The following is a 22,861-nucleotide window of genomic DNA, read 5'->3' on the forward strand; positions in this document are numbered from 1 at the left end:
GAGGATCGTTTGAGGATGAACTCATTCATGATGTAACCCTGAGGACAACGTGGAGCAGGGATTACAAATGTCAGCAATACCTCAACCCACAGCACTGTTTCCTCCCCCTGCCTCCCTCTACTGACCCTTCTTTCCTTCAGGATTAGAGTCAGAAGGGACCTCTGGAGGTTTCCAGTGCCAAGATCTGCTCTGAGCAGGGAGAACTTTCACATCACATCAGGCTGCTTCCTCAATGCTTCCTCCACCTCACTTTTGAAAGCCATACTTCTAGGGGCGCTAGCTGGAAGGCCAGTTCTGATTCAGTGGTGCTACAAGACAACAGTATGGAAGAGAGGGGTGACCAGCACCAAAACGACCGTGTTCTGCTGCTGTCAGTGTTCGTGGGTCCAAGAAAGTGGCGACCCTAACTCAAAGGCTGCAGGGAGGGAGTGCCTGCCAGGGCAGAAGAAGGCAGCCCCAAAGGACACCAGGGCTTTTCCACCACGTTGCAGCAAGGATCTTCATCCCACAACCACTGCTGTACCTGAGAAGAATTTAAGAGAAATGAGATCCACAGAAATTGACTACCTGCTAATTCCTTTATTTAGTTAGTTAGAAAGAGCTTAGCAGCATCTCTACATGAGGCATTTGGGTTAGAAGAAAAAGTAGAAGTTAGAGGAAGAAAAATATCTTAATTTTATAAAATAAAATTATAAAAAAAATATTTAACATATTGGAATAAAATTGAAAAGGATGAACAATTTTTGAAATATATGAACAAAGATGTTTCTGCTTTATCCAGGTATATTTCAGGGAATCACTTGCAGAAGATGGGTTCCTCATTGAAATAATGAATATTGCAATAACATCCTCAGTGCCTCCTTGAGCTCCTTATTCCTCATACTGTAGATGAGGGGGTTCACTGCTGGAGGCACCACCGAGTACAGAAATGACACAACCAGATTTAGAGCTGGGAAGGAGACGTAAGGGGGCTTCAGATAGGCAAACATGGCAGTACTGAGATACAAGGAGACCACGGCCAGGTGAGGGAGGCACGTAGAAAAGGCTTTGTGCCGGCCCTGCTCAGAGGGCATCCTCAGCACGGCCCTGAAAATCTGTACATAGGACAACACAATGAAAACAAAACAACCAACACCTAAACAGGCACTAACCAGAAGAGCCCAGACTTCCCTGAGGTAGGCATTTGAGCAGGAGAGCTTGAGGATTTGGGGGATTTCACAGAAGAACTGGTCCACGGCATTGCCTTGGCAGAGGGGCAGTGAAAATGTATTGGCCGTGTGCAGGACAGCAATGAGAAAGCCACTGCCCCAGGCAGCTGCTGCCATCTGGGCACAAGCTCTGCTGCTCAGGAGGCTCCCGTAGTGCAGGGGCTTGCAGATGGCAACGTAGCGGTCATAGGCCATGACGGTGAGAATAAAATACTCTGCTCCAACCAAGAAGAATAGAAAGAAGACCTGTGTAGCACATCCTTGATAGGAGATGGCCCTGGTGTCCCAGAGGGAATTGGCCATGGCTTTGGGGAGAGTGGTGGAGATGCAGCCCAGGTCGAGGAGGGCGAGGTTGAGGAGGAAGAAGTACATGGGGGTGTGGAGGCGGTGGTCGCAGGCTACGGCGGTGAGGATGAGGCCGTTGCCCAGGAGGGCAGCCAGGTAGATGGCCAGGAAGAGCGCGAAGTGCAGGAGCTGCAGCTCCCGCGTGTCTGTGAATGCCAGCAGGAGGAACTCGCTCACAGAGCTGCTGTTGGGCATTTGCTGGTTTGGTTCATGGGGTCTTGCCCAAGGGGGAAAAACGCAGTAAGAAAATACAACAGAATTATCTGACAAGGAGTAATTCATGCACGCATATGGAGGTCCCCTTCATGAGTTCTGCCTGAGGGTGTCCCTGGAAGCAGAGGACACTGCTTTAGTAATGCAATAAGCAGTCCTGCTCTACAGCAACAGATAAAGACAGGCAAAGGGTAATGCCAGATTCAATTCATTCCTGATATGTGATTATCCACATTTTTTGTTCCCAATTCACCTGAAAGGAAGCAGGGCTACAGGCTTTTCTTTTTTGTATATTTTCCTTCCTGCTGCACTCCAAGTGAAAACTAGATCCTCAGAGAAAGGGACACTCCCTTTACTTCAGAATATCCTTCAGAGGGGAATGCCCATCTGTCCATCAAGGCTAGTCTCTTCTGCTGGCATCTCTTTCAGCTGTATGACAATGACAGTCACATCCTTACCTGAAAAGAACCAGGACACTGCTGAGAGCAGAGGAATCCAGGCTCAAAGTGCACATCTCCAGACCCCTCACCCTGTCCCCATACTCCCCTTCCCCCAAGCACACCGAGGGCTCACTCCATGGGCATGTGAAACCCCCATCCCCAGCCAGCCTGGGAACAAGACCAGCAGCAGCACGGCCAGGTGGAGAAGCCAGGAGGAATGGCAGCGTGCTGCTGCCAGGGGAGGTAAGGCCAGGGAGGGACAGACGGACACTCAGCAGACCCTCCTGTGCTGCCATCTGGCTGCAGAGGAGGCAGCTCATGCTCATTGCAATTGCTGTGTGCTCTGCTTTGGCCTGCAGACACCTCCCAAAGCCAGGGGGTATCAGGGGGTTTGTAGCTCCTAAAAATCAGCTAGGATAAAACCTAGCTGGGTAAAAGGATGAAAATATGATGTTGGTGCAGTCCGTGAGATGAGGTTTGGGAAGGTACTTTACAAATTTAATCACTGACATTCTGATTTCTCAGTGCAATGCTCCAGGAGTCTCAGCCTCCTGTATAATACTGACAATTCATTAACATGAAATCTGGCTCCCCTCCACTGCAGGAATCTGAAAGCACGGACTGCAGAAAAAGCCTTACCCTTCAGATAAACCAAGACTTGATCTTCCTATTGAAATGTCCCCTCATAATGCCATTCTCTAAAGCGCTTCAGAAACAGAGAGAACTGTCCTGACAGATGCTATCAGCCATCGGATGTGCCAGCTGTAGAAGACCCCTCTGGCAACTGCACCTGCATTGCCCTGCTGCCAGAGACTCACGGTGTCAAGAGTCTGCAGGAGCCCGGCCCAGCTCAGCAGCACAGCACCCGACCATGACATCGCTTGCTCTGTGCCATTGGGCTCCCTCGAGGTGTCCCCAAGGCCTCGGGGCTGACAGCTCCTGAAGGCAGCAGGGTCTCTCCTGGGGTGTGGTGTTTGAAGCAGACTGAAGGCATCACTGACTGCTCCTCTCTGACCATGGGAGAAAAGCATTTTAGAAGTGTGATTTGTGCTGGAGTGTGTGGTTTTCTAACAACAGTACAAATGATTAACCCTTCCCTTTTCCATGGTGCGGTAGCACACCTCAGCCATGGCAGGCAGGGATCATTTTAACCATTCAAACACCCTTCACCATTTCTTTTAGGAACTGAGAAAGAAACATCTTGCTTATTGGTGTCCTAACAAGAGATAGGGGAACAGAATGCTCTAAAAGGGTTTCCGTGAAGAAAGGGGAGTGGGAGACTAAGACAGCATTTGTTGAGTTTCCCCAGCTGTTCATCTGGAAGATCCTCTACCCATAGACAAATCTCTTCTTCCTCTCTCGCATGACCAGCACGGTGACTGGGATGTGGAACACCCTCATCATTGTGCTGGTGCCTACAAGCTAACACCTGCAGATGCCCGTGGCCTTCTTCCTGGGGGAGATTTGTTCTCCTTGCAGACCTTGTACAGCTCCACCACCCTGTGCCAGATGCTGGCCAGCTTCCTGACTGGGGACAGCACCTCCTTTGCTCACAGAGGTGGGAGCACTATCAGCTGCACCTTCTGCATGAATTGAGTGCTTCCTGCTGAGGGCCATGTCCTACGGTCAGCCCTGGGCTGTATGCCATCCCTGTTCTCTGCAAGGCTCGAAAGTGGAAGGTGTGACTCTAGAAGGCAGCTGTACCTTAACACAAGGGATTTCTTTCATGCACAGAAACCATTTAATTCTTTTCCCAGCTACAGTTCTGTGGTCCCAATGTTGTGGACCCCTTCTGTGATTTTTCCCCTTGCTGGAGCTCTCCTGCAGTGCCACGGTGATTCTCATAGTCTTTGCCTTCATAATCTGCATTTTGGATCCAATTTTCCTCTTCCTTCTCATGTGGTTTTCATGTGTGTGCATCCTGTGTTGGCATGCCCAAGGCCTTATCCACCTGCTCCCCTCTCCTCACGAGTGTCACTGTTTTCTATGATACTGCCATCATTGTCAGTGCGGAGCCCATAACAGCCTGCCCTGGTTTTGGCTAGGATAGAGTTAATTTTATCTCCTAGTTGCTGCTATGGTGCTGTGTTTGGGATTTAGGATGAGAATAATGTTGATATCACACTGATGTTTTAATTGTTGCAGAGCAGTGCTTACACTAAGCCAAGGACTTTTCAGCTTCTCGCTCTGTCCTGCCAGCGGGCAGGCTGGGGGTGCAGCAGGAGCTGGGAGGGGACAGACCCAGGACAGCTGACCCAAACTGGCCAAAGGGGTATTCCATACCATCTGACGTCATGCTAAACAATATATAGGGGTGGCTAGCAGGGGTGGGGTGGGCAGCTGCTCAGAGATAGGCTGGGCATCGGTCAGCAGGTGGTGAGCAATTGCGTTGTGCATCACTTCTTTTGTATACATTATTATCAGTATTATTATTATAATTATTATTTTTTTCCTTTCTTTTCTGTCCTAATAAACTGTCTCTATCTCAACCCACAGGCTTTATTTTCCTGATTCTCTCCCCTATCCCAGAGAGGGAGGGAGGAGGGGGAGCGAATGGCTCTGTGGTGCTTAGCTGCCGGCCGGGTTAAACCACAACACAGCCCTCCTCAGAGATTTTAAGCAAGCCTTTTCCCAAACCTTCATCATCCTCCTGGTCAATCCTCAGGTTGAATAGAGGTGATGTGGGAAGGGTGGGAAAGGTGCTGGTTGAGCTGCTGACGTAGTCATAAGACCTGTCTCAAAGAGATGGGAAAGGACAAATTGATCAATGACATTCCTTGGGACTCAGAAAAGGCAGATGTCAAACCCATTTTCTACTAGAAGCACGAGCAGAAGGATGATTATGCCTAGTCAAGAATTAAAATGCTAGCCTTAACCCTAGCCCTCAGCCAAGAACTAAACAAAACTCTAACCCACAAAGTTTGCCCTCATCCTACACCTTGAGTAGGCATCTTGAGCAATCCCACCAATCCCTCCCTCAAAGCCCTTGCCATTCCATTAGCCCAAGCAGTCGACTTCTAATCTCTAAACGTTAAATTGAACACCTAAGCCCCAAAGCCCTCCACTACACACAGAGCACATCTCATCTTCAACCCCACTCCTACCCCTAACTTCAGCTGTTTGTCCCCTTGGGCAGGGCAGGGATTGTGAGGTCCTTGAACAAAGAGTCACTCTCCATCTTTTTTATAAGCCACCTTTAAGTACTGAAAGGCTGCGATGAGGTCACCCAGGAACCTTCTCTTCTCCAGGCTGTACAGCCCCAGCTCTCTCAGCCTTTCTTCAAAGGAGAGGTGCTCCAGCCCCTTGATCATCTTCTTGGCCCTCCTCTGGACCTGTTCTAACAGATCCACATGCTTCTTGTGCTGGGGGCCCCACACCTGGACGCAGGACTCCAAGTGGGGCCTCACAAGGGCAGAACAGAGGGGGACAATCACCTCCCTGAGTGTGCTGCCCACTCCTCTCTTGATGCAGCCCAGGATACAGTTGGCCTTCTGGGCTATAACCACGCACTGCTGGCTCATGTTGAGCTTTTCGTCCAGCAGAGCCTCCAAATCCTTCTCTGCAGGGCTGCTCTCAATGAGTTCTGCTCCCAGCCTCTCCTCCTGTCTGGGACTTCCCCAGCCCAGGTGCAGCACCTTGCACTCGGACTTGTTGAACCTCCTTAGGTTCACATGGGCCCACATTTCAAGCTTGTCCAGGACCCTCCGGACATCATCCCTTCCTCTGTTGCATCAACTACACCTCTCAGCTTGGTGTCATCTGCAAGCTTGCTGAAGGTGCACTCGACCCCACTGTCTATGTCATTGATAAAGACATTAAAAAGTACTGGTCCGAGGACAGACCCTTAAGGTACACCACTCATCACCAGCCTCCACCTGGACATAGAGCCATTGACCACTGCTCTCTGGGTGTGACCTTCAAGCCAACTCCCTATCCACTCAATGGTGCACCCATCAAATGCATCTCTCTCCAGTTTGGAGACCAGGATGTCGTGTGGGACCGTGTCAAATGTCTTACGGAAATTCAAGTAGATGACATTGGTTGGTCTTCCCTTGTTTTCTGATGTGGTCACTCCATTGTGGAAAGCCACCAGATTGGTCAGGCATGATTTACCCTTTGGTGAAGCCATGCTGGCTGTCTGAGATCACCTCTTTGTCTTGCAAGTGCCTTGACATTGATTCCAGGAGGATCTTTTCCATGATCTTGCCAGTCAGTGAGGCGAGGCTCACCATTCTGTAGTTCCCTGGGTCCTCCTTTCTACCCTTTTTTAAAATGGGAGTGATGTTTTCCCTTTTCCAGTCACCAGGGACTTCACCCGACTGCCAGAACTTTTCAAATATGATGGAGAGAGGCTTGGCAACTACATCAGCCAGTTCCCTCCGGACCCTGGGATGCAAGTCATCAGGCCCCATAGACTTGTATGTGTTTATGTTCATCAGGTGGTCCTGAACCTGCTCTTCACTTACAGCAGGTGGGACTTTGCCCCCCCAGCTTCCATCTATGGGTTCAGGGAAACGAAAGACTTGGGAAGCCTGACTGGCAGTGAAGACTGAGGCAAAGAAGTTGTTGAGTACCTCAGCCTTCTCTGTGTCTGTCATTACCAGTTCACCCCTCTCATCCGTCACAGGGGGTACACTCTCCTTGGCCTTTCTTTTCTGAGCAATGTATCTATAGAATCCCTTCCTGTTACGCTTTGCATCCCTTGCCAAGCTCAGTTCCATCCGTGCCTTGGCTTTCCTTATCCCATCCCTGCTCATCCGAAACTGAAGCATGCGTGAGGGCCTGGGAAAAGGAACCCTGCATCCATAGAAGCCATTTGGGAAAGAAAACTTGTAGGTAGGAAGCGCAATTTTGTGGAGGTGCAGAGCTGATGGGCACATTGCGGTGGATGCTCCTAAAGACATGTATGTCCTTTTCCCTCCTGACTACAATGCCACTTCCTTCTCAGGAATGGAGTAAGCCAAGAGAGGTGAGACAGATACTCTACGATCATGAATGTCATCAGAAAACTGATCCCAATAAAATATGGGAAGGTTAAGAGCAGCCTGGACAAGAAAGACTTGAGATTTTGGGGTGGGAAGAGGAGGGGCAAGAGAGGGGCATGGAAGCAGAAACTAATGATTTTGTAGAGGTAAGAGGGGTCATGTAATGTAGATATTGCGGTAACACTGACTTAAAACAGTCATGTATGGCCCTTACCTTATTTTAACCAGTAGTTTTAATCCCTAAACCTAAATTCTACTCCAGCACTCTGACAGAAATCCCCTACTCTAATGCTTGAACTCAAAGTATCCCGTGAAGCAAAACTCAGGCCATAGCCCCTTTCCCTTACCTTTATTCTCTTACTCACCCAAATGCCTTCCCTTGACACTAGCATTAAAATGTTCTATTTATCCCTAGACTTCTTGGCAGACCTAAACAAAACCCTAAACCGCAGAGCTTGTCCATACCCTAAACACAGAAGCACACCAAAACTTCCCAGTAAAAGTCTGTTTACTCTCTAACCCAGAAAGGTGAGCCCTAATCCCTAGGGGACTAGAGAGAGGTCAGCTCTGCCTCAGGATCCCCTGCCCCAGCAGGAGGAATGTGACTGGGGCAGTGACTGTGAGGTCACTTCTGTCTGAAGTAGCTGACAGGTCACCCTTGGCTTCTCCCTGGGACCTGCACTTTTGGGCTGGCATCTGCCAGTGGCCCTGGTAGGCCAGCAGAAGGCATCTGGTTGGCATGCTGACTGTGGGATCCCCTCTGCCTCCATACCCAGGAGGACCCAGGCAGAAAGAAGGCCCACATATGAGTTGTCCTGTCCCTTCTGCTTGAGTCCATGACTGAACAGCAGGAGGCACAAGGCTTGGCTGTGTCTAGCCAAGAAGTGCAAGGCCAGCAGCAGGCCCATGGCTTGGAAGATGCTGGTGAGGTGACTTCTGTCTGGTGGGCTGACAGGCCACAAGAAGGCTGATGGGTTGGGATGCCTACTTTAGAAGTGGTTTCCACCCTGATGGAGCTTTCTTTGGTGGCAGGAAAGATCAGGAGAGAAAAAACTGCCACAAAGTGCACATTGGAAGGTTGGCACTGGCCGTGAGGAGGAAGAAATGCCCAGGGGATCAACTGCTGTTGCTCTAGAGACTGAGGCAAAGAAAGCATTAAGTGCCTCAGCCTTTACCTCATCTCTTGTCACCAGGTTTCCTCCCACATCCAATAAAGGAAGATGATTCTCCTTAATCCTCCTTTATTTAAAGTGTTTATATAAACAGTTTTTGTTTTCTTTGACAGTAATAGACAGATTGACCTCCAGCTGGGCTTTGGCTCTTCTAATTTTGACCTGCACGGCCCCATAACATTTAGGACACAGCTCCAGACAAACTGACAGTATGCATGAGAATGAAAAACGGAAAAGGTGGAACCTGGCAGCATTCCATCCCCTACCCTTCTGTGACTCTATGCTGCAATTCCATTCAGCTGGTTACTCCTGTATTATCCAAACTTTCCTGCAACTCCTGATGCTGCCATCTTGTCAGAGAGAGCACAATCACGTGAAGGTTGAACTGTCTGCCTGCAGACATTAAACGCTGACAAAATGGAGCATCAGTGTGGGGGAATCTTGAGAAACTGCAGGATTCTGCCTACAGAAACATCCTGACATTTACAACGAGAAGAGCCTGGTCCTACACCAGAGGAAGAGGAACCCCACACATCAGGACAGATTGGGACCCTGCTGAGTGAGCAGTGCCCAGGAGGAGGAGGGCCTGGGCACCATGAGGGATCTCATACAAGCTACTCAGCTAAGACCCGGTGTGACACAACATGGACAAGTGTCTACAGCCAGCTGGGAAAGAGGTGTAGGTCTGGGAGACTCTAGGATACTCTGGCCTTTAGAGGAGCAAGGACATAGGCAAGGCTGAAAGTCCCAACAGGACCCAGGTCTTTGTGTCCATGGCTATGGCTGTTGTCTCTGCCACTGAGGCCTATGAGGAGACAGCTTATTGTTAAAGCACCAGGGCCTCATTGCCTCCTCACCACCACCCATGAACCAGGCAGGGGTCGTACCATTCTCCTGCACTTGGCCATGCACATCCCCATCTCCTACTGCCCCAGGAAGAGCCCTGAGCAAGGTGTGAAGGGAAAGGATCTCCCTTCCCAGGGGCCAGGGGACAAGGTGTAGTCCTTTTCTTTGGTGAAACACATCCAGGTTGTCTACACATCAGTGTCACCTTCACATTGCCTTTGTCTCCTTGTCCTCACTGCCTCCAATGCTCTGCTCTAACGAGCTCCAAGGGAGGCTGTGTCAGTCCTGGCCCTCGAGGGACACTGCAGGAAACTTGCATCTGACCTGGACTTCTTGAGAGATTTCTTCAATTGTCTCTCAGTGCCTGAGGTTCGTGGGCTCATCACCAAAGCCCCCAGAGGGGTGATTCCAATGCCTTGGGCTGGGCCTCTGCTGCTGAGCTGGGCCGGGCTCCTGGGACAGAGAGAGCTCCTGGCAAGAGGGCCCTGGTGCAGAGACACAGCTCTGCCCAGGAGCAGCTCCTCTGCACAGCACAGCAGGGCTGGGGGCTCTGACCACAGCAGAGACACAGAGAGGAGAGAAGGAGAGAGGGCTTGGAGGCAGTTGGGAGTGGGAGGATGCTGAGAGCTGACTGCAGGAGAAATCTGCACAGCCCTTGACAAGGTAAGTGTCTGGCTGCAAGGCCATGCAGCTGCACGTCCTGGAAGGGTCTCCTCCTGGGTCTGGTTTTCAGAGAGAAAAGCTGAGATCCTGCTCATGCACCTGCAGACAAGGTGAGGATTCTGTCCAGCTGCACTGGGACTGGGGCTTTAAGCTGTCTCCACTTATTGGGAAAGACAAGAGTGTGATCATTGTCCTAAGCAAAAGAAAATCTGCCTTGCTCCACACTGTGGTTGGAGGTGTACTTTGCAACAACACTGCAAAGTTCATGGATCTGATAAGTGGACTGAACTTGAGTTTCCCCCATGGTCCTGCTTGCTGCCTGCTTCACGGCAGGAGGGACTCCTCTGGAGCCCACAGCAATCCCTGCTCCCAGTGCCACTCTCAGACAGCATCAGCTGGGACTCGAGTGATAGAGCTGCAGAAATGTTCTCTTGCAAAGCGAGAGGCTCAGGCGTGGGTTGCTCTAAGTTTTGTGATAGCTTTTCCTCAGAGAAGTCTCTTCTAACATTTTTCTGCCTTATCCTCTTCAACAGACAACTGTGTCCAATGTCAGAAAATGCCCAACAGCAGCTCCATCACCGAGTTCCTCCTGCTGGCATTCGCAGACACGCGGGAGCTGCAGCTCCTGCACTTCGCACTCTTCCTGGGCATCTACCTGGCTGCCCTCCTGGGCAACAGCCTCATCCTCACCACTGTAGCCTGCGACCACTGCCTCCACACCCCCATGTACTTCTTCCTCCTCAACCTCGCCGTCCTCGACCTGGGCTGCATCTCCACCACTCTGCCCAAAGCCATGGCCAATTCCCTCTGGGACACCAGGGCCATCTCCTATCAAGGGTGTGCTTCACAAGTCCTGTTTTTCGTCTTCTTCTTTGGTTCAGAGTATTCTCTTCTCACCATCATGTCCTATGATCGCTACGTTGCCATCTGCAAGCCCCTGCACTACGGGAGCCTCGTGGGCAACAGAGCTTGTGCCCAGATGGCAGCAGCTGCCTGGGGCAGTGGCTTTCTCAATACTGTCCTGCACACGGCCAATACATTTTCCCTGCCCCTCTGCCAAGGCAATGCTGTGGAGCAGTTCTTCTGTGAAATCCCCCACATCCTTAAGCTCTCTTGCTCAGATGCCTACCTCAGAGAATTTGAGGTACTTGTTTTCAGTCTTTCTTTAGTATTTGGTTGTTTTGTTTTCATTGTGTTATCCTATGTGCAGATCTTCAGGACTGTGCTGAGGATGCCCTCTGAGCAGGGCCGGCACAAAGCCTTTTCCACGTGCCTCCCTCACCTGGCTGTGGTCTCCCTGTTTGTCAATACAGGCGTGTTTGCCCACCTGAAGCCCCCCTCCATCTCTTCCCCATCCATGGACCTGGTGGTGTCAGTTCTGTACTCCGTGGTGCCCCCGGCAGTGAACCCCCTCATCTACAGCATGAGGAACCAGGAGCTCAAGGATGCCTTGAGGAAACTGGTGACCTGATATCTTTCAAAAAAAAAAAAAAAAAAGCCCATTTTCTTCTGCATATGACTCATAATTCATTGCAGGAACAAGGTTATCTTTTTGGTCATTTTTCATACTCTGGAGAGCGTCATCACAAGCTCAGAGCTGTGTGGTGTATGGGTAGGAGTTTCAGCAATAGCTGGCCAGGCCATTGCTCATTGCTCACTTGGGAAATGCTCCCTGGAAGACAGAAGATCAGGGCCTGCTGTATGTGCATGGGAGATGTGGAAAGAGAAACCCAGTGCTGGTGCCAGCAGGCACATCATATGCATGTGGAGAGATGAACACGATGGAGCACAAAGTCCATCAGCTATTCCTACAAGTGTCACGAAGGCCAGTTGGGCAGATAGCGTCACAAGACCAAGTAACGTCCCCTGGGAAGCCACCTGAAGGCAGCTCTGGGATGTGCTTCCTTGAACCGCGGTCCCTGTGCCCATTCCTCATGTCCTGGGGTATCTCAGACGAGGGAAGAGCACGGTGAGGTACTGCAGGGCTGAGGTGCCTCCCACCCTCTGGCAGTGGCTGCAGGAGCCAGAGGGACACTGCAAATAGTGCATTGCACTGTGCATGGGTGTGCAAGCCCTTGACTCATATCTCTCAACAGCCCTGTTTGCATGAGGCAAGCTCAGATGTGGACACCTCACAGAGCCCTGCCATTGCCCTGTGTGACTCCAGAAACAACCCCCAGTGTCCCTGTGAGATTTCTGTCACCCCCCTTGCACACGTTCATTGCAGATGCCCCTCTCTGCTATGTCACACTACCCTGCCTTTCTGGACCAGGCCATCAAGCATTTGGATCAGCAAGATTTCTGGGGACTTGGAAAAGGCAGGCATCAAACACATCTTCAGGAAGGGCAAGAAAAAGGATTGGCAGAATTGCAATTGTCACCTCTACCCCTGGGAACGTGGTGGGGAAAGTCCTGCCACAGCCATCTTCAGGGACATGGAGGAAACAAAGGAACTGCTGAAACAGAAGGGGAGGGGAAAGAAGGCATTGTGGTGAACCTGGACTTTAGCAAGGCCTTTGCCATGGTCTCCTGGAGTCTCCCTTTAGCCAGACTGGTGATATTTGGACTGAAGAAGGGGATGATGTTGCGGGAAGGAAGGTGGCTGGACATTAGTGGAACAAAGTCCCTCAAGGGGTCCCTCAAAAAGGGGCTAGACTTTGGCTAGACTTTTAGCCTAGACATCAGGAAGAGGTTCTTCACCAAAAGGGTGGTTGCACACTGGAACAGGCTCCCCAGTGAAGCAGTCACTGCACCAAGCCTGTCTGAATTTAAGAAGAGATTGGACTGTGCACTTAGGCACATGGTCTAAACTTTTGGGCAGACCTGTGCGGTGCCAGGAGTTGAACTTGATGATCCTTATGGGTCCCTTCCAACTTGGGATATTCTATGATTCTATGAAAGTCTTCCTGCCTGCCAGTTACCAGCAGCACGCTTCAGTCATGGGCACTTGGGCTAACACTGTTGACCCTCTTTTTTATCTTCCTTTATGATGGCATTGAACACATTTCTCAATCTTGATCTCTTAAACGTGAGTTATTCTTTAATTCAGTGACTTCTTTCCTTGGAGGTCTGCTTGAAGACAGAGGAAGCAGAGGAAGAAGAAAAAAAAAAAGTTGGGAAATATATTTTGGTAAATGTTTGCATAAGGCTATTCACAGAAAAAGCGTAATTTGGTTGATTGTACTTGTTCACAGTGCCGTCAATTTTTTAAAAAAAAAAAAAAAGAGAGAGAGAATAAATCAAGAAAATTCATAGAAAAAAAGCTGGTGGTGCTGCCAAAAAAGACTCTTTCAGCTATTACTTAGAGCCCTTTTATGCACAGGTTTCCATTGTTTCCTAGATCTACTTTTATGGCTGGTTTCAATTCTCTATTCAGAGGTGGCCACTGCCTCCAGGATGCCCTGGGGTAGCCAAGGCACGCAGGTGGGACAAGTGACGCAGGGCCTAGGGGAGTACTTTTGGAGCACAAGCTGGGGGGCATGAACTGAGGCTGGGCCCCGCAGGGGCTGTACAGGGCTGCTAAGCACAGAATCATAGAAGGGCTTGGGTTGGAAGGGACCTTAAAGATCCTGTGGTTCCATTAGGTTCACATGCACCCAGATCTCAAGCTTGTGCCGCACTGGTGCTGGCCTAGGCCTTTTATTTCAGGTGCAGGCCTTTTCCTGCAGCATATATCGCATTGGTCATGGCACAAAAATGCTGTTTCTACACCAGCAATCTGGAGCCTCCTTCATGTTAGGCCATATTTCAGTGTCCTTCCTGCTGCTTAGATTTTTTTTATCTCATGGACGAACTGGATCACTGAGTATTCTGAAGCCAATTACCATGCTTTGTGTTGTTTTGTTTTGTTTTGTTTTGTTTTTTCCTCTGAAGTACAATCATAAAATCATAGAATGGCTTGAGTTGGAACGGACCTCAAAGATCATCTAGTTCCAATCCCCTTGCCATAGGCAGGGACACCACCCACTAGATCAGGTTGCTCAGGGCCTCATCTAACATGGTCTTGAACATCTCCAAGGAAGAAACATCCACAAACTCTCTAGGCAAACTGTTCCAGTACCTTACCACCCTCTGAGTGAAGAATTTCCTCCTAACCTCTAATCTAAATCTCCCCTCTTTTAATTCAAAACCATTTCCCCTTGTCTTGGGCTGTGTGCCATCCCTGTTCTCTGCAAGGCTCATGAAGTGGAAGGTCTGACTCCAGAAGGCAGCTGTACCTGAACCAGGGGAATTCCTCTCATGTACAGTAATTATTTCTCCTCCTCCCAGCTACAGTGCTGTGGCCCCAGTGTCATGAACCTCTTCTGCGGTTTTGCCCCATTGCTGGAGCTCTCCTGCAGTGCCACAGTGATACTCATGGTTTTGCTTTCATAATCTGTATTTTGGATCCAATCTTCCTCTTCCAAATCATGCAGTTTTCATGTGTGTGCGTCCTGTGTTGGCAGACCCAAGGCCTTATCGACCTGCTCTTCTGTCCTCATGAGTGTCACTGTTTTCTATGGCACCATCATCACTGTGTGTGAAGTGCATAACAGCGCATAACAGAAGCTACTAATACAATCACCAAGTCAAAAAAAAAACAAAAGAAATCAGTATCTTATTCCCTTCAAGCATTTGTTACAGCATTGTTTTTACAGTAATCATAATATTAGTCTTTCCACACAGGAACAGGACATACTCATAGGCATGCATAAAAGTTTCTTTGTAGAGAGAAGAACTTTTGGTCTTCCTCCTCAGAGATTTTAACCAAGTCCTTTCCCAAACCAACACCATTCTCCCGGTCAGCCCTCAGGTTGCTTAGAGGTTGTGTGGGAAGGATGAGAGAGGTGCTGGTGGAGCTGCAGATGTAACCATAAGACCTCTCTCAAAGACCTTGGAAAGGCCAGATAAAGGAGAGACGTTGCTCAGGATTTTGAAAAGGTAGATGTAAAAGGCATCTTCTACAAGAAGGGTAAACACAAGGATGATTAAGCCTAACGAAGGATTAAAATGCCAGCCTTAAACCTAGCCCTCTAACCAAATCTAAACTAAAAGCCTCAAAACTTGTCCTTATCCCAAATCTTGAGCAGGCACCTTGAGCAGAACACCAATCCCTCCCTCAAAGCCCTTGCCGTTCCCTTAACCATAGGGGGTGACCTCTAATTCCTAAACATTAACCTGATCATCTAACCGCCAAAGACCTCCACCATGCACACAGCACACCTCATCTTCAACCCCACTGCTACCCCTAACTTCAGCTCTTTGTCCCCTTGTGGGAGGGCAGGGACTGTGAGGTCCTGCAGCAGTCCCATGGCATTGGAAGAGGCGTGTGAGGTAACAGGTGTGATCAGATCAGAGGCCACAGGGAGGAGCTGGCTGGGAATGCTGTGATGAGGTCAGGTGTGCCTCAGGATCTGCTGGGCCTGCAGGAGGCACATGGCTGTGAAGGAGGCTGGGAGGTCACTTCTGTCTCTGGAGCTGACGGACCAGCAGGAGGAATGTGGCACAGATATGGACTGTAAAGGCCAGAAGCATGCACATGGTGTCAAACATGATGGCGAGTCAACTTCTGTTCTGGTCAGGTGATAGACCACCGGAAGGCTGATGGGATGGGAGTCATGCTTGAGGTATAGTTTGTGAGACCATAGAATCATAGAATGGCTCCTGTTGGATGAGACCAACAGTGCTGGCCAACAGGGGGACACTGCAGGAAAATTGCATCTGACTTGGACTTCATGAAAGATTTCTTCAGTTTGCTCTCAGTGCTTGAGTTTCGTGGGCTCATCACCAAAGCCCCCAGAGGGGTGATTCCAATGCCTTGGGCTGGGCCTCTGCTGCTGAGCTGGGCCGGGCTCCTCGGACAGAGAGAGCTCCTGGCAAGAGGGCCCTGGTGCAGAGAGCCAGCTCTGCCCAGGAGCAGCTCCTCTGCACAGCACAGCAGGGCTGGGGGCTCTGACCGCAGGTGGCATGGGGAGAGAAGTTGGAGGCAGAAGAACTTGGAGAAGAACTTGGAGGCAGTTGGGAGTGGGAGGATGCTGAGAGCTGACTGCAGGAGAAATCTGCACAACCCTTGACAAGGTAAGTCTCTGGCTGCAGGGCCATGCAGCTGCAGGTCCTGGAAGGGTCTCCTCCTGGGTCTTGTTTCTGGGAGGGCAGTGGGCAATGCAGTGGGCTTTGAGAGTCCTGCTGGATTGCACTGTGTGGTGAGGAAGACTGGCAGAAGCCCCTTGGAGTGTCATAACCTAGCTGCCCCTAGTAAACCAAAAGCAGAGTGGCCAAGCCTGCTCCAGACTCTGCAGGGGTGCAGTTGGGATGCTGGGACACCCCAGCTTGCAAATATTCATCTCTGTCCTTGGGGCATCCTCCTGGTGTGCAGGCTGCTCTCCAACAGGACGCAGCTCTCTCATGGCATCCTTGTATTATCCAGGTGCCCGAAGGAGAAGACACCTCCGTTCTAAGGCCATGTCCGTGCTGCTGGATGGCTGTCTCTGGGCAGCTGGAGGGAGGCATCTGCAGCCCTGGCGAAGAGAGAAAAGCTGAGATCCTGCTCATGCACCTGCAGACAAGGTGAGGATTCTGTCCAGCTGCACTGGGACTGGGGCTTTAAGCTGTCTCCATTTATTGGGAAAGACAAGAGTGTGATCATTGCCCTAAGCAAAAGAAAATCTGCCTTGCTCTACACTGTGGTTGGAGGTGTACTTTGCAACAACACTGCAAAGTTCATGGATCTGATAAGTGGACTGAACTTGAGTTTCCCCCATGGTCCTGCTTGCCACCTGCTTCACAGCAGGAGGGACTCCTCTGGAACCCACAGCAATCCCTCCTCCCAGTGCCACTCTCAGACAGCATCAGCTGGCACTCAAGTGATAGAGCTGCAGAAATGTTCTCTTGCAAAGAGAGAGGCTCAGGCGTGGGTTGCTCTAAGTTTTGTGATAGGTTTTCCTCAGAGAAGTCTCTTCTAACTTTTTTCTGCCTTATCCTCTTCAACAGACAACTGTGTCCAATGTCAGAAAATGCCCAACAGCAGCTCCATCACCGAGTTCCTCCTCCTGCCATTCGCAGACACGCGGGAGCTGCAGCTCCTGCATTTCATGCTCTTCCTGGGCATCTACCTGGCTGCCCTCCTGGGCAACGGCCTCATCCTCACCGCCGCAGCCTGCGACCACCGCCTCCACACCCCCATGTACTTCTTCCTCCTCAACCTCGCCGTCCTCGACCTGGGCTGCATCTCCACCACTCTCCCCAAAGCCATGGCCAATTCCCTCTGGGACACCAGGGCCATCTCCTATCAAGGGTGTGCTTCACAAGTCCTGTTTTTCGTCTTCTTCTTTGGTTCAGAGTATTCAATTCTCACCATCATGGCCTATGACCGCTACGTTGCCATCTGCAAGCCCCTGCACTACGGGAGCCTCCTGGGCAGCAGAGCTTGTGCCCAGATGGCAGCAGCTGCCTGGGGCAGTGGGGTTCTCTATGCTCTGCTGCACACGGCCAGTACATTTTCCCTGCCCCTCTGCCAAGGCAATGCGGTTGACCAGTTCTTCTGTGAAATTCCTCAGATCCTCAAGCTCTCCTGCACTGACTCCTATCTCAGGGAAGCTGGATTTCTCATGTTCAGTGCTTTTTTGGGGTTTGGATGTCTTTCTTTCATTGTGGTGTCCTATGTGCAGATCTTCATGGCAGTGCTGAGGATGCCCTCTGAGCAGGGCCGGCACAAAGCCTTTTCCACGTGCCTCCCTCACCTGGCTGTGGTCTCCCTGTTTGTCAATACAGGCGTGTTTGCCTACCTGAAGCCCCCCTCCATCTCTTCCCCATCCATGGACCTGGTCGTGTCAGTTCTGTATTCAGTAGTGCCTCCGGCTGTGAACCCCCTCATCTACTGCATGAAGAACCAGGAACTAAGGGATGCAGTGAGGACACTGCTTGAATACACATATTTTCAGCATATTCGCCTAGAATAATATGCCTATAATCAGAAATCCCAGCTTTTCACAAAAAAAAAAACATACTTTTTTATTATCTATCCGTACTATTATTTTCTCTAACTTTTTTTTTTTTTTTCTGATTTATAAAATACTATTCTTAGCCTCCTACAGGTTAATTATTTTCTGATAAAGCACTGCTTTTTATTAGATAAACCCAATATCGAAGTCATCAGAATTTCATTGGTCTCAGTTGCCATCTTGTCCCTTTTCCTCTGGAGCTGGGGGAGCAGCCCCAGCACGCAGGTGGGGCTCAGGGCCTAGAGCCCAGCTGCCACATGGAGGAGCAGCCCCGGTGGCCCTCGCGGCTGCCCCTCACTGCCCGCTGGGCTCTGCCTCTCTGCTGCCTTTGGGTCGGGGCTGCTGCTTCCCTGGAGCCACGGCCATGGCCAGCAGCAGGACGTGGCCTTTTCACTGCTGCTTTCTTTTGGCTTCCACATTGTTCTCTTGTGCTCTTGTACGTGGGTTAGCCCTCAGATCTTGTGTACCTTGGTGACAGTCCTGTTGTCTCTGCACTGGCATCCCTGTCCCAGCAGGCAGCAGCAGGCAATGTGCAGCCCCGTGTCACAGCTGCCCTCCCTGATACCACGGCAGTAACAAATGGGGCTCAGCAGGGCAAACCCAGAAGCCTGGATGCCTCTTCCAATGCTGCTGTTAGGAACAGAGCCAAGGATTTGCTCCATGCTCTTCTGTTTTCTGGGGTTCTTCATGGAGTGTAGGACACAGGCTGAAAGTCCCAGCGCGGTGTGTGGGTAGCAAAGGACTGGACCAAGAGCTCCCTTTATGGCCTCACCTGTCTAATCAGACAACAACTGGTCTCGGACTCCTCTTCATGGGACTAGGCACCCTGAAGTGGGGTGGATTGATGATGGCAGCCTGGAGAGGAATCTGGAGGTGCCAGGAGAGATCAGGGCAACCCTGGGACAATGTGCTCATTGGATAGTGATTAAAACCTCATAAAATTAGTGACCATCCAAAGAAGATTTTGGCAAAGGAAAAGGCGAATCAGAGAACTCTGTGGGCTAAGGAGGGCTCTGCAATGCCAGGGGAGGTGGTGAACAGCCAGCAAGCGAAGGCCCATGAAACTGCATTGTAATTGAGGAGACCTTCTTTGAAGCCTCGTGGGCCAGGTCTGATGCAGCTCTTGTCCAGCACCCTGAGCAGCACGGGCAGGGGAGGGTCCCCACAGGGTCTCAGGGCACAACAGCCCCTGGCTCTGCACAGCAGCACCACCAGTTCAGGGCCCTGCCGGGAGCACAGCAGGGAAGCAGCAATGGCCGGCCAGGCCAGCATGGACACACTGCCCTGGGCAAGGCTCTCTGGGAGCAGGGATGGCCCTGGGAAAGAGCAGGGCAGCATTTCTGGGCCTCCACAGATGGGTAAAGGAGGAAGAGTAATCTCTTTCTGTAGGCACCTGCTCGGGGCAGGCTGCTCTGTGCCTGGGCCAGGCCTCTTGTGCTGGCCTGGGGAGCGGGGCTGGCCCTGCAGGGCACAGGCACTCTGTGCTGGGGTTCTCCCAGACAAGAGACCAGGGCTCCTGCAGCTTCACCGACCTCCATTTCCTTGCACCATGGCCAGCCTCCTCCTTGCTCACCCCAGACAGCAGCATGCACGAGCTGCCTCCTTCCTCCTCCTCTAGAGGGCAGAGGGGAGGGAACACCATAAATAAGTAAAACTCACAGATTGAGAGAAAGACACATAAGGATAGGAAAGGAAAAGAAAAAAGAAAGAAATGAAAATCAAACGCCAAACATAATGAGCATTTTGTAACTCATCAGTTCCCACTAGCAGACCGTTGTGCAGGCAGTCTCTGAGAAACTGCCACCTTGTCTTGGAAAGATGATCCCAACATGTATTGCTGAGCACTATGTTATGTGCCATGGATCATCCATTTGGTCAGGCTGGGTCAGCTGTCACAGCGGGTTCCCCTCCCAGCCTTTTGCCCACCCACAACCAACTCGCTGGTAGGGCAGAGTGAGAAGCAGAGAAGGCCTTGGTGCTGTTCACGCACTGCTCAGGAACAGCGACCACAGCCGTGGGTGACCAACACTGCTCTGGTCACATCAAAAACACAGCACGACAGGGGCTGCTCTGCAGAGAGTAACTCCGTCCCAGCCAGAGCCAGTGCAGGGCCCCATGCTGGACAAGAAAGCTCGCTCTGAGCTCTGGAAGGAGCCAGGAAGGTGCTAATAAGCACCAGGACAATTGAGGAAGCCCAAAGGCCCTTCTGAAGGGAAGGGTCACTGAGTGCCACCTGAGAGGCAGTGCTGGGCAGCGGGGAGGGCCAGGAGAAAGACTTGTGAGAAGGCTGTGAGAAACAAGGAAATCCAGGGCTTTAGCAGATCCTTAAAGTCCTGCAAGAGTCCCCAAATGGAAAGCAATGTATGTCTGTGGGTGGACAAGGAGGAAGTGATGAGTCCGGGATCTGGGGCAGGGCTGAAGGTCCCTGCGTGAAGCTGGGCTGATGGAGAAGTGTCCACCTTGCATGTGTGCCTCAGCCTGGGAGAAGGTGCCTGCCTGCGGTGCGGGATGGCTGGGCTGTGCTCAGACATGCTCCAGGAGCTGACCTTGCTCTCTTCCTCCCCGCCACTCCCCACACGGGGCAGGCCCTCAGGAAACACCCCTGAGCCTGAAGACGCACCAACCTGCTGCAGTGAAGTGCCACTACTGCAGGGGAAGAGGGGAGGGTTGGTGACACACGGGACCTGTGGGCAAGAGTGGTGTGTGCAGAGCATGCATGGACATCTGCGGGGGCAGCGTGTGCGTGGGATATAGCAGTGCATGGAGCCCACAGAGCGTGTTCCATGTGGACCGACCAGAGCTCAAGTGCTCAACCTGGTGTGAGTAGGCTGAGGAGAGCTCTGCAGCCCCAGGGCATGCAGTAGCCCCAGCACAGGAGTCTGGTGATTTGTTGCAGCCCTGGGGCAATGGCAGTGACCCTAGGAGCTGGGTCTGTCTCCCAGCCTACCCAGCATGGCCCTGCAGAGTGCCCCCATGCCCCAGGCACCACAGCCCCCTTTCTCTGCTGAGCAGCTCTGGTTGTTCTGTCAGAGGTTTCAGCTTTTGCCTAAAGTCATCCTCCAGGTCTGCTTTCAGTTTTCTCCACAGAGGTGGCCACTGCCACAAAGATGCATGGAGGGAGCTAAAGCCTGCATGAGGGCCTGTGAAATGTTACCCTGGATCCATAGGAGTCACTCTGGAACCAAAACTTTTACATAGGATGTACACTTTTGTGGTGGTGCAGAGCTGATGGGCATATTGTGCAGGATGCTCCTACGGAACTTTGTGCCCTTTTCCCTCTTGACTGCAACGCCACTTCTGTCTCAAGAATGGTGTAGCCGACAGGTGAGACAGATACTCTGATATCATGAGAGCCCTCAAAAAGCTGATCCCAATAAGATCAATATGAGGATGACAGGAGAAGCCTGGCCAACAGAGAAGTGAGATTTGGGGAAGGGAAGAGGAGCTTGGAAAGCAGAAATGAATGATTTTGTAGAGGTAAGAGGTTTCACGTAATGTTGACGATGCTTTAAAACTGAGTTAAAACAGCCATGTAAAGCTCTTATCTTATTTTAACCAGTAACCCTAACCCCTAAGCCTAAATGTTATTCCAACACCTTGACAGGAATCCACTACTGTAATGCCTGACCTCAAAGTATCCCTTGAAGCAAAACTCAGCCCATAGCCCCTTTTCCTTACTCTCTTGCTCACCCTAATCCCTGCCCTTTACACTAGCACTAAAATGCTCTATTTAACCCTAGCCGACTTCTTGGCAGACCTAAACAAAACCCTGAACCACAAAGATTGTCCGTACCCCAGCCACAGACCTGACACCCTATGCAGAACACCAAATCCTCCCACTAAATTTTTGCTTAATTTCTAAGCCAGAAAGGTGAGCCGTAGTTCAAGGCCAGTTGGCAGGTGATTTTGGCCAACCTGATCTAATGGAAATTGTCCCTGTCCATGGAAGAAGGTTAGACTAGATGATCTTTAAGGTCACTTCCAACCCAAATTGGAAGTGACCAGTTCTATGAGTCTATGACAGAAAAAAGGTAGTGCATTGACTGCAAGGTCACTCCTGCCCTAGCACCTCACAGGACTGGCACGGAGCTGTCTCCTGTGTGTCAGAGAGGCTGGAAGTCCAGCAGCAGTGCCATGGGCTCAAAGGATCACAACCAGCTCACTTCCACCTGGCCAACATTGTGGCTTTTCAGTACTTAAAGGGGACTTATAAAAACGAGGGAGATCAACTCTTTGTTCAATCAGATAATGACAGGAGAAGGGGAAATAGTTTTAAACTCAAGGAAGGTAGGTTTTAGATTAGAGGTTAGGAGGAAATTTTTCACTCAGAAAGTGGTGATGCCCTGCAACAGGTTGTCCAGAGAGGTTGTGGATGCCCAATCCCTGGAGGTGTTCAAGAGCAGGTTAGATGAGGCCCTGAGAAACCAGGGTTGCTGGGTGGCATGTCTGCCTGTGGCAGTGGGGTTGGAATTAGATATTCTTTAAAGCCCCTTCAAACCCAAGCCATTCTATGGTTCTATGATAGATGGTCAGATTCTGGGCCAAAAAGGGGGTGCTTTGTAGGAATGGTATTATGAGGTCAGTGGTGCCTCAGAAATTCATAATCCGTTCCTAAGGGAATGTCTGTAAAACAGGTTGTGACTTGAGCTCTTTCTGAAGTAGCCAACAGCTCATCCCTTGACTCCTATCTGTGCCTTTAGGTTCATATCAGAGAGTGTTCTTGATAGGTCTGCAGAAGGCAACTGCTTTGCACATAGTTTGTGAGATCCACTATTCCTAAGTATCTGGTAGTCACCGTAGAGGAAGAGGTCTTGGACAGGGGTTGTCATGTCAGAGGTGTCAGCTTTTGCCTAAAGTCATCCTTCAGGGCTGCTTTTTGTTTTCTACACAGAGGGGGCTACTGCCTCAGAGACACCTGGGGGAAACTGAGGCATGCATGAGGGCCTGGGAAAAGTTACTCTGGATCTATAGGGGCCACTCTGGAACCCAATCCTGTAGGCAGGAAGTGCA

The 22,861-nt window shown here is 50.8% G+C and overlaps 3 protein-coding genes across 3 annotated transcripts; 2 read left to right on the top strand and 1 right to left on the bottom strand.

Annotated features, from left to right (window-relative positions):
• Positions 1-818: 818 nt before the first annotated feature.
• LOC125181857 (olfactory receptor 14C36-like) lies at positions 819-1,748 on the bottom strand. The gene has a single exon (XM_066984367.1). It carries the CDS (start codon positions 1,746-1,748, stop codon positions 819-821), a length of 930 nt encoding a protein of 309 aa, XP_066840468.1.
• Positions 1,749-10,018: 8,270 nt separating this feature from the next.
• On the top strand, positions 10,019-11,343 carry LOC136787313 (olfactory receptor 14C36-like). Its single transcript, XM_066984472.1, has one exon. The coding sequence runs from the start codon at positions 10,429-10,431 to the stop codon at positions 11,341-11,343; it is 915 nt and encodes a 304-aa protein (XP_066840573.1). The 5' UTR covers positions 10,019-10,428.
• A 5,521-nt stretch (positions 11,344-16,864) lies between these two features.
• On the top strand, positions 16,865-18,148 carry LOC136787327 (olfactory receptor 14C36-like). Its single transcript, XM_066984487.1, has one exon. It carries the CDS (start codon positions 16,865-16,867, stop codon positions 17,807-17,809), a length of 945 nt encoding a protein of 314 aa, XP_066840588.1. The 3' UTR covers positions 17,810-18,148.
• Positions 18,149-22,861: the final 4,713 nt, after the last annotated feature.

Source organism: Anser cygnoides, chromosome 28, assembly GCF_040182565.1.
Source record: "Anser cygnoides isolate HZ-2024a breed goose chromosome 28, Taihu_goose_T2T_genome, whole genome shotgun sequence".
In the NCBI taxonomy this organism is placed as follows: domain Eukaryota; kingdom Metazoa; phylum Chordata; class Aves; order Anseriformes; family Anatidae; genus Anser; species Anser cygnoides.

Coding starts and splice junctions, on each gene's coding strand:
- LOC125181857 (XM_066984367.1), bottom strand. CDS start 1,748: ATGCCCAACAGCAGCTCTGTGAGCGAGTTCCTCCTGCTGGCATTCACA.
- LOC136787313 (XM_066984472.1), top strand. CDS start 10,429: ATGCCCAACAGCAGCTCCATCACCGAGTTCCTCCTGCTGGCATTCGCA.
- LOC136787327 (XM_066984487.1), top strand. CDS start 16,865: ATGCCCAACAGCAGCTCCATCACCGAGTTCCTCCTCCTGCCATTCGCA.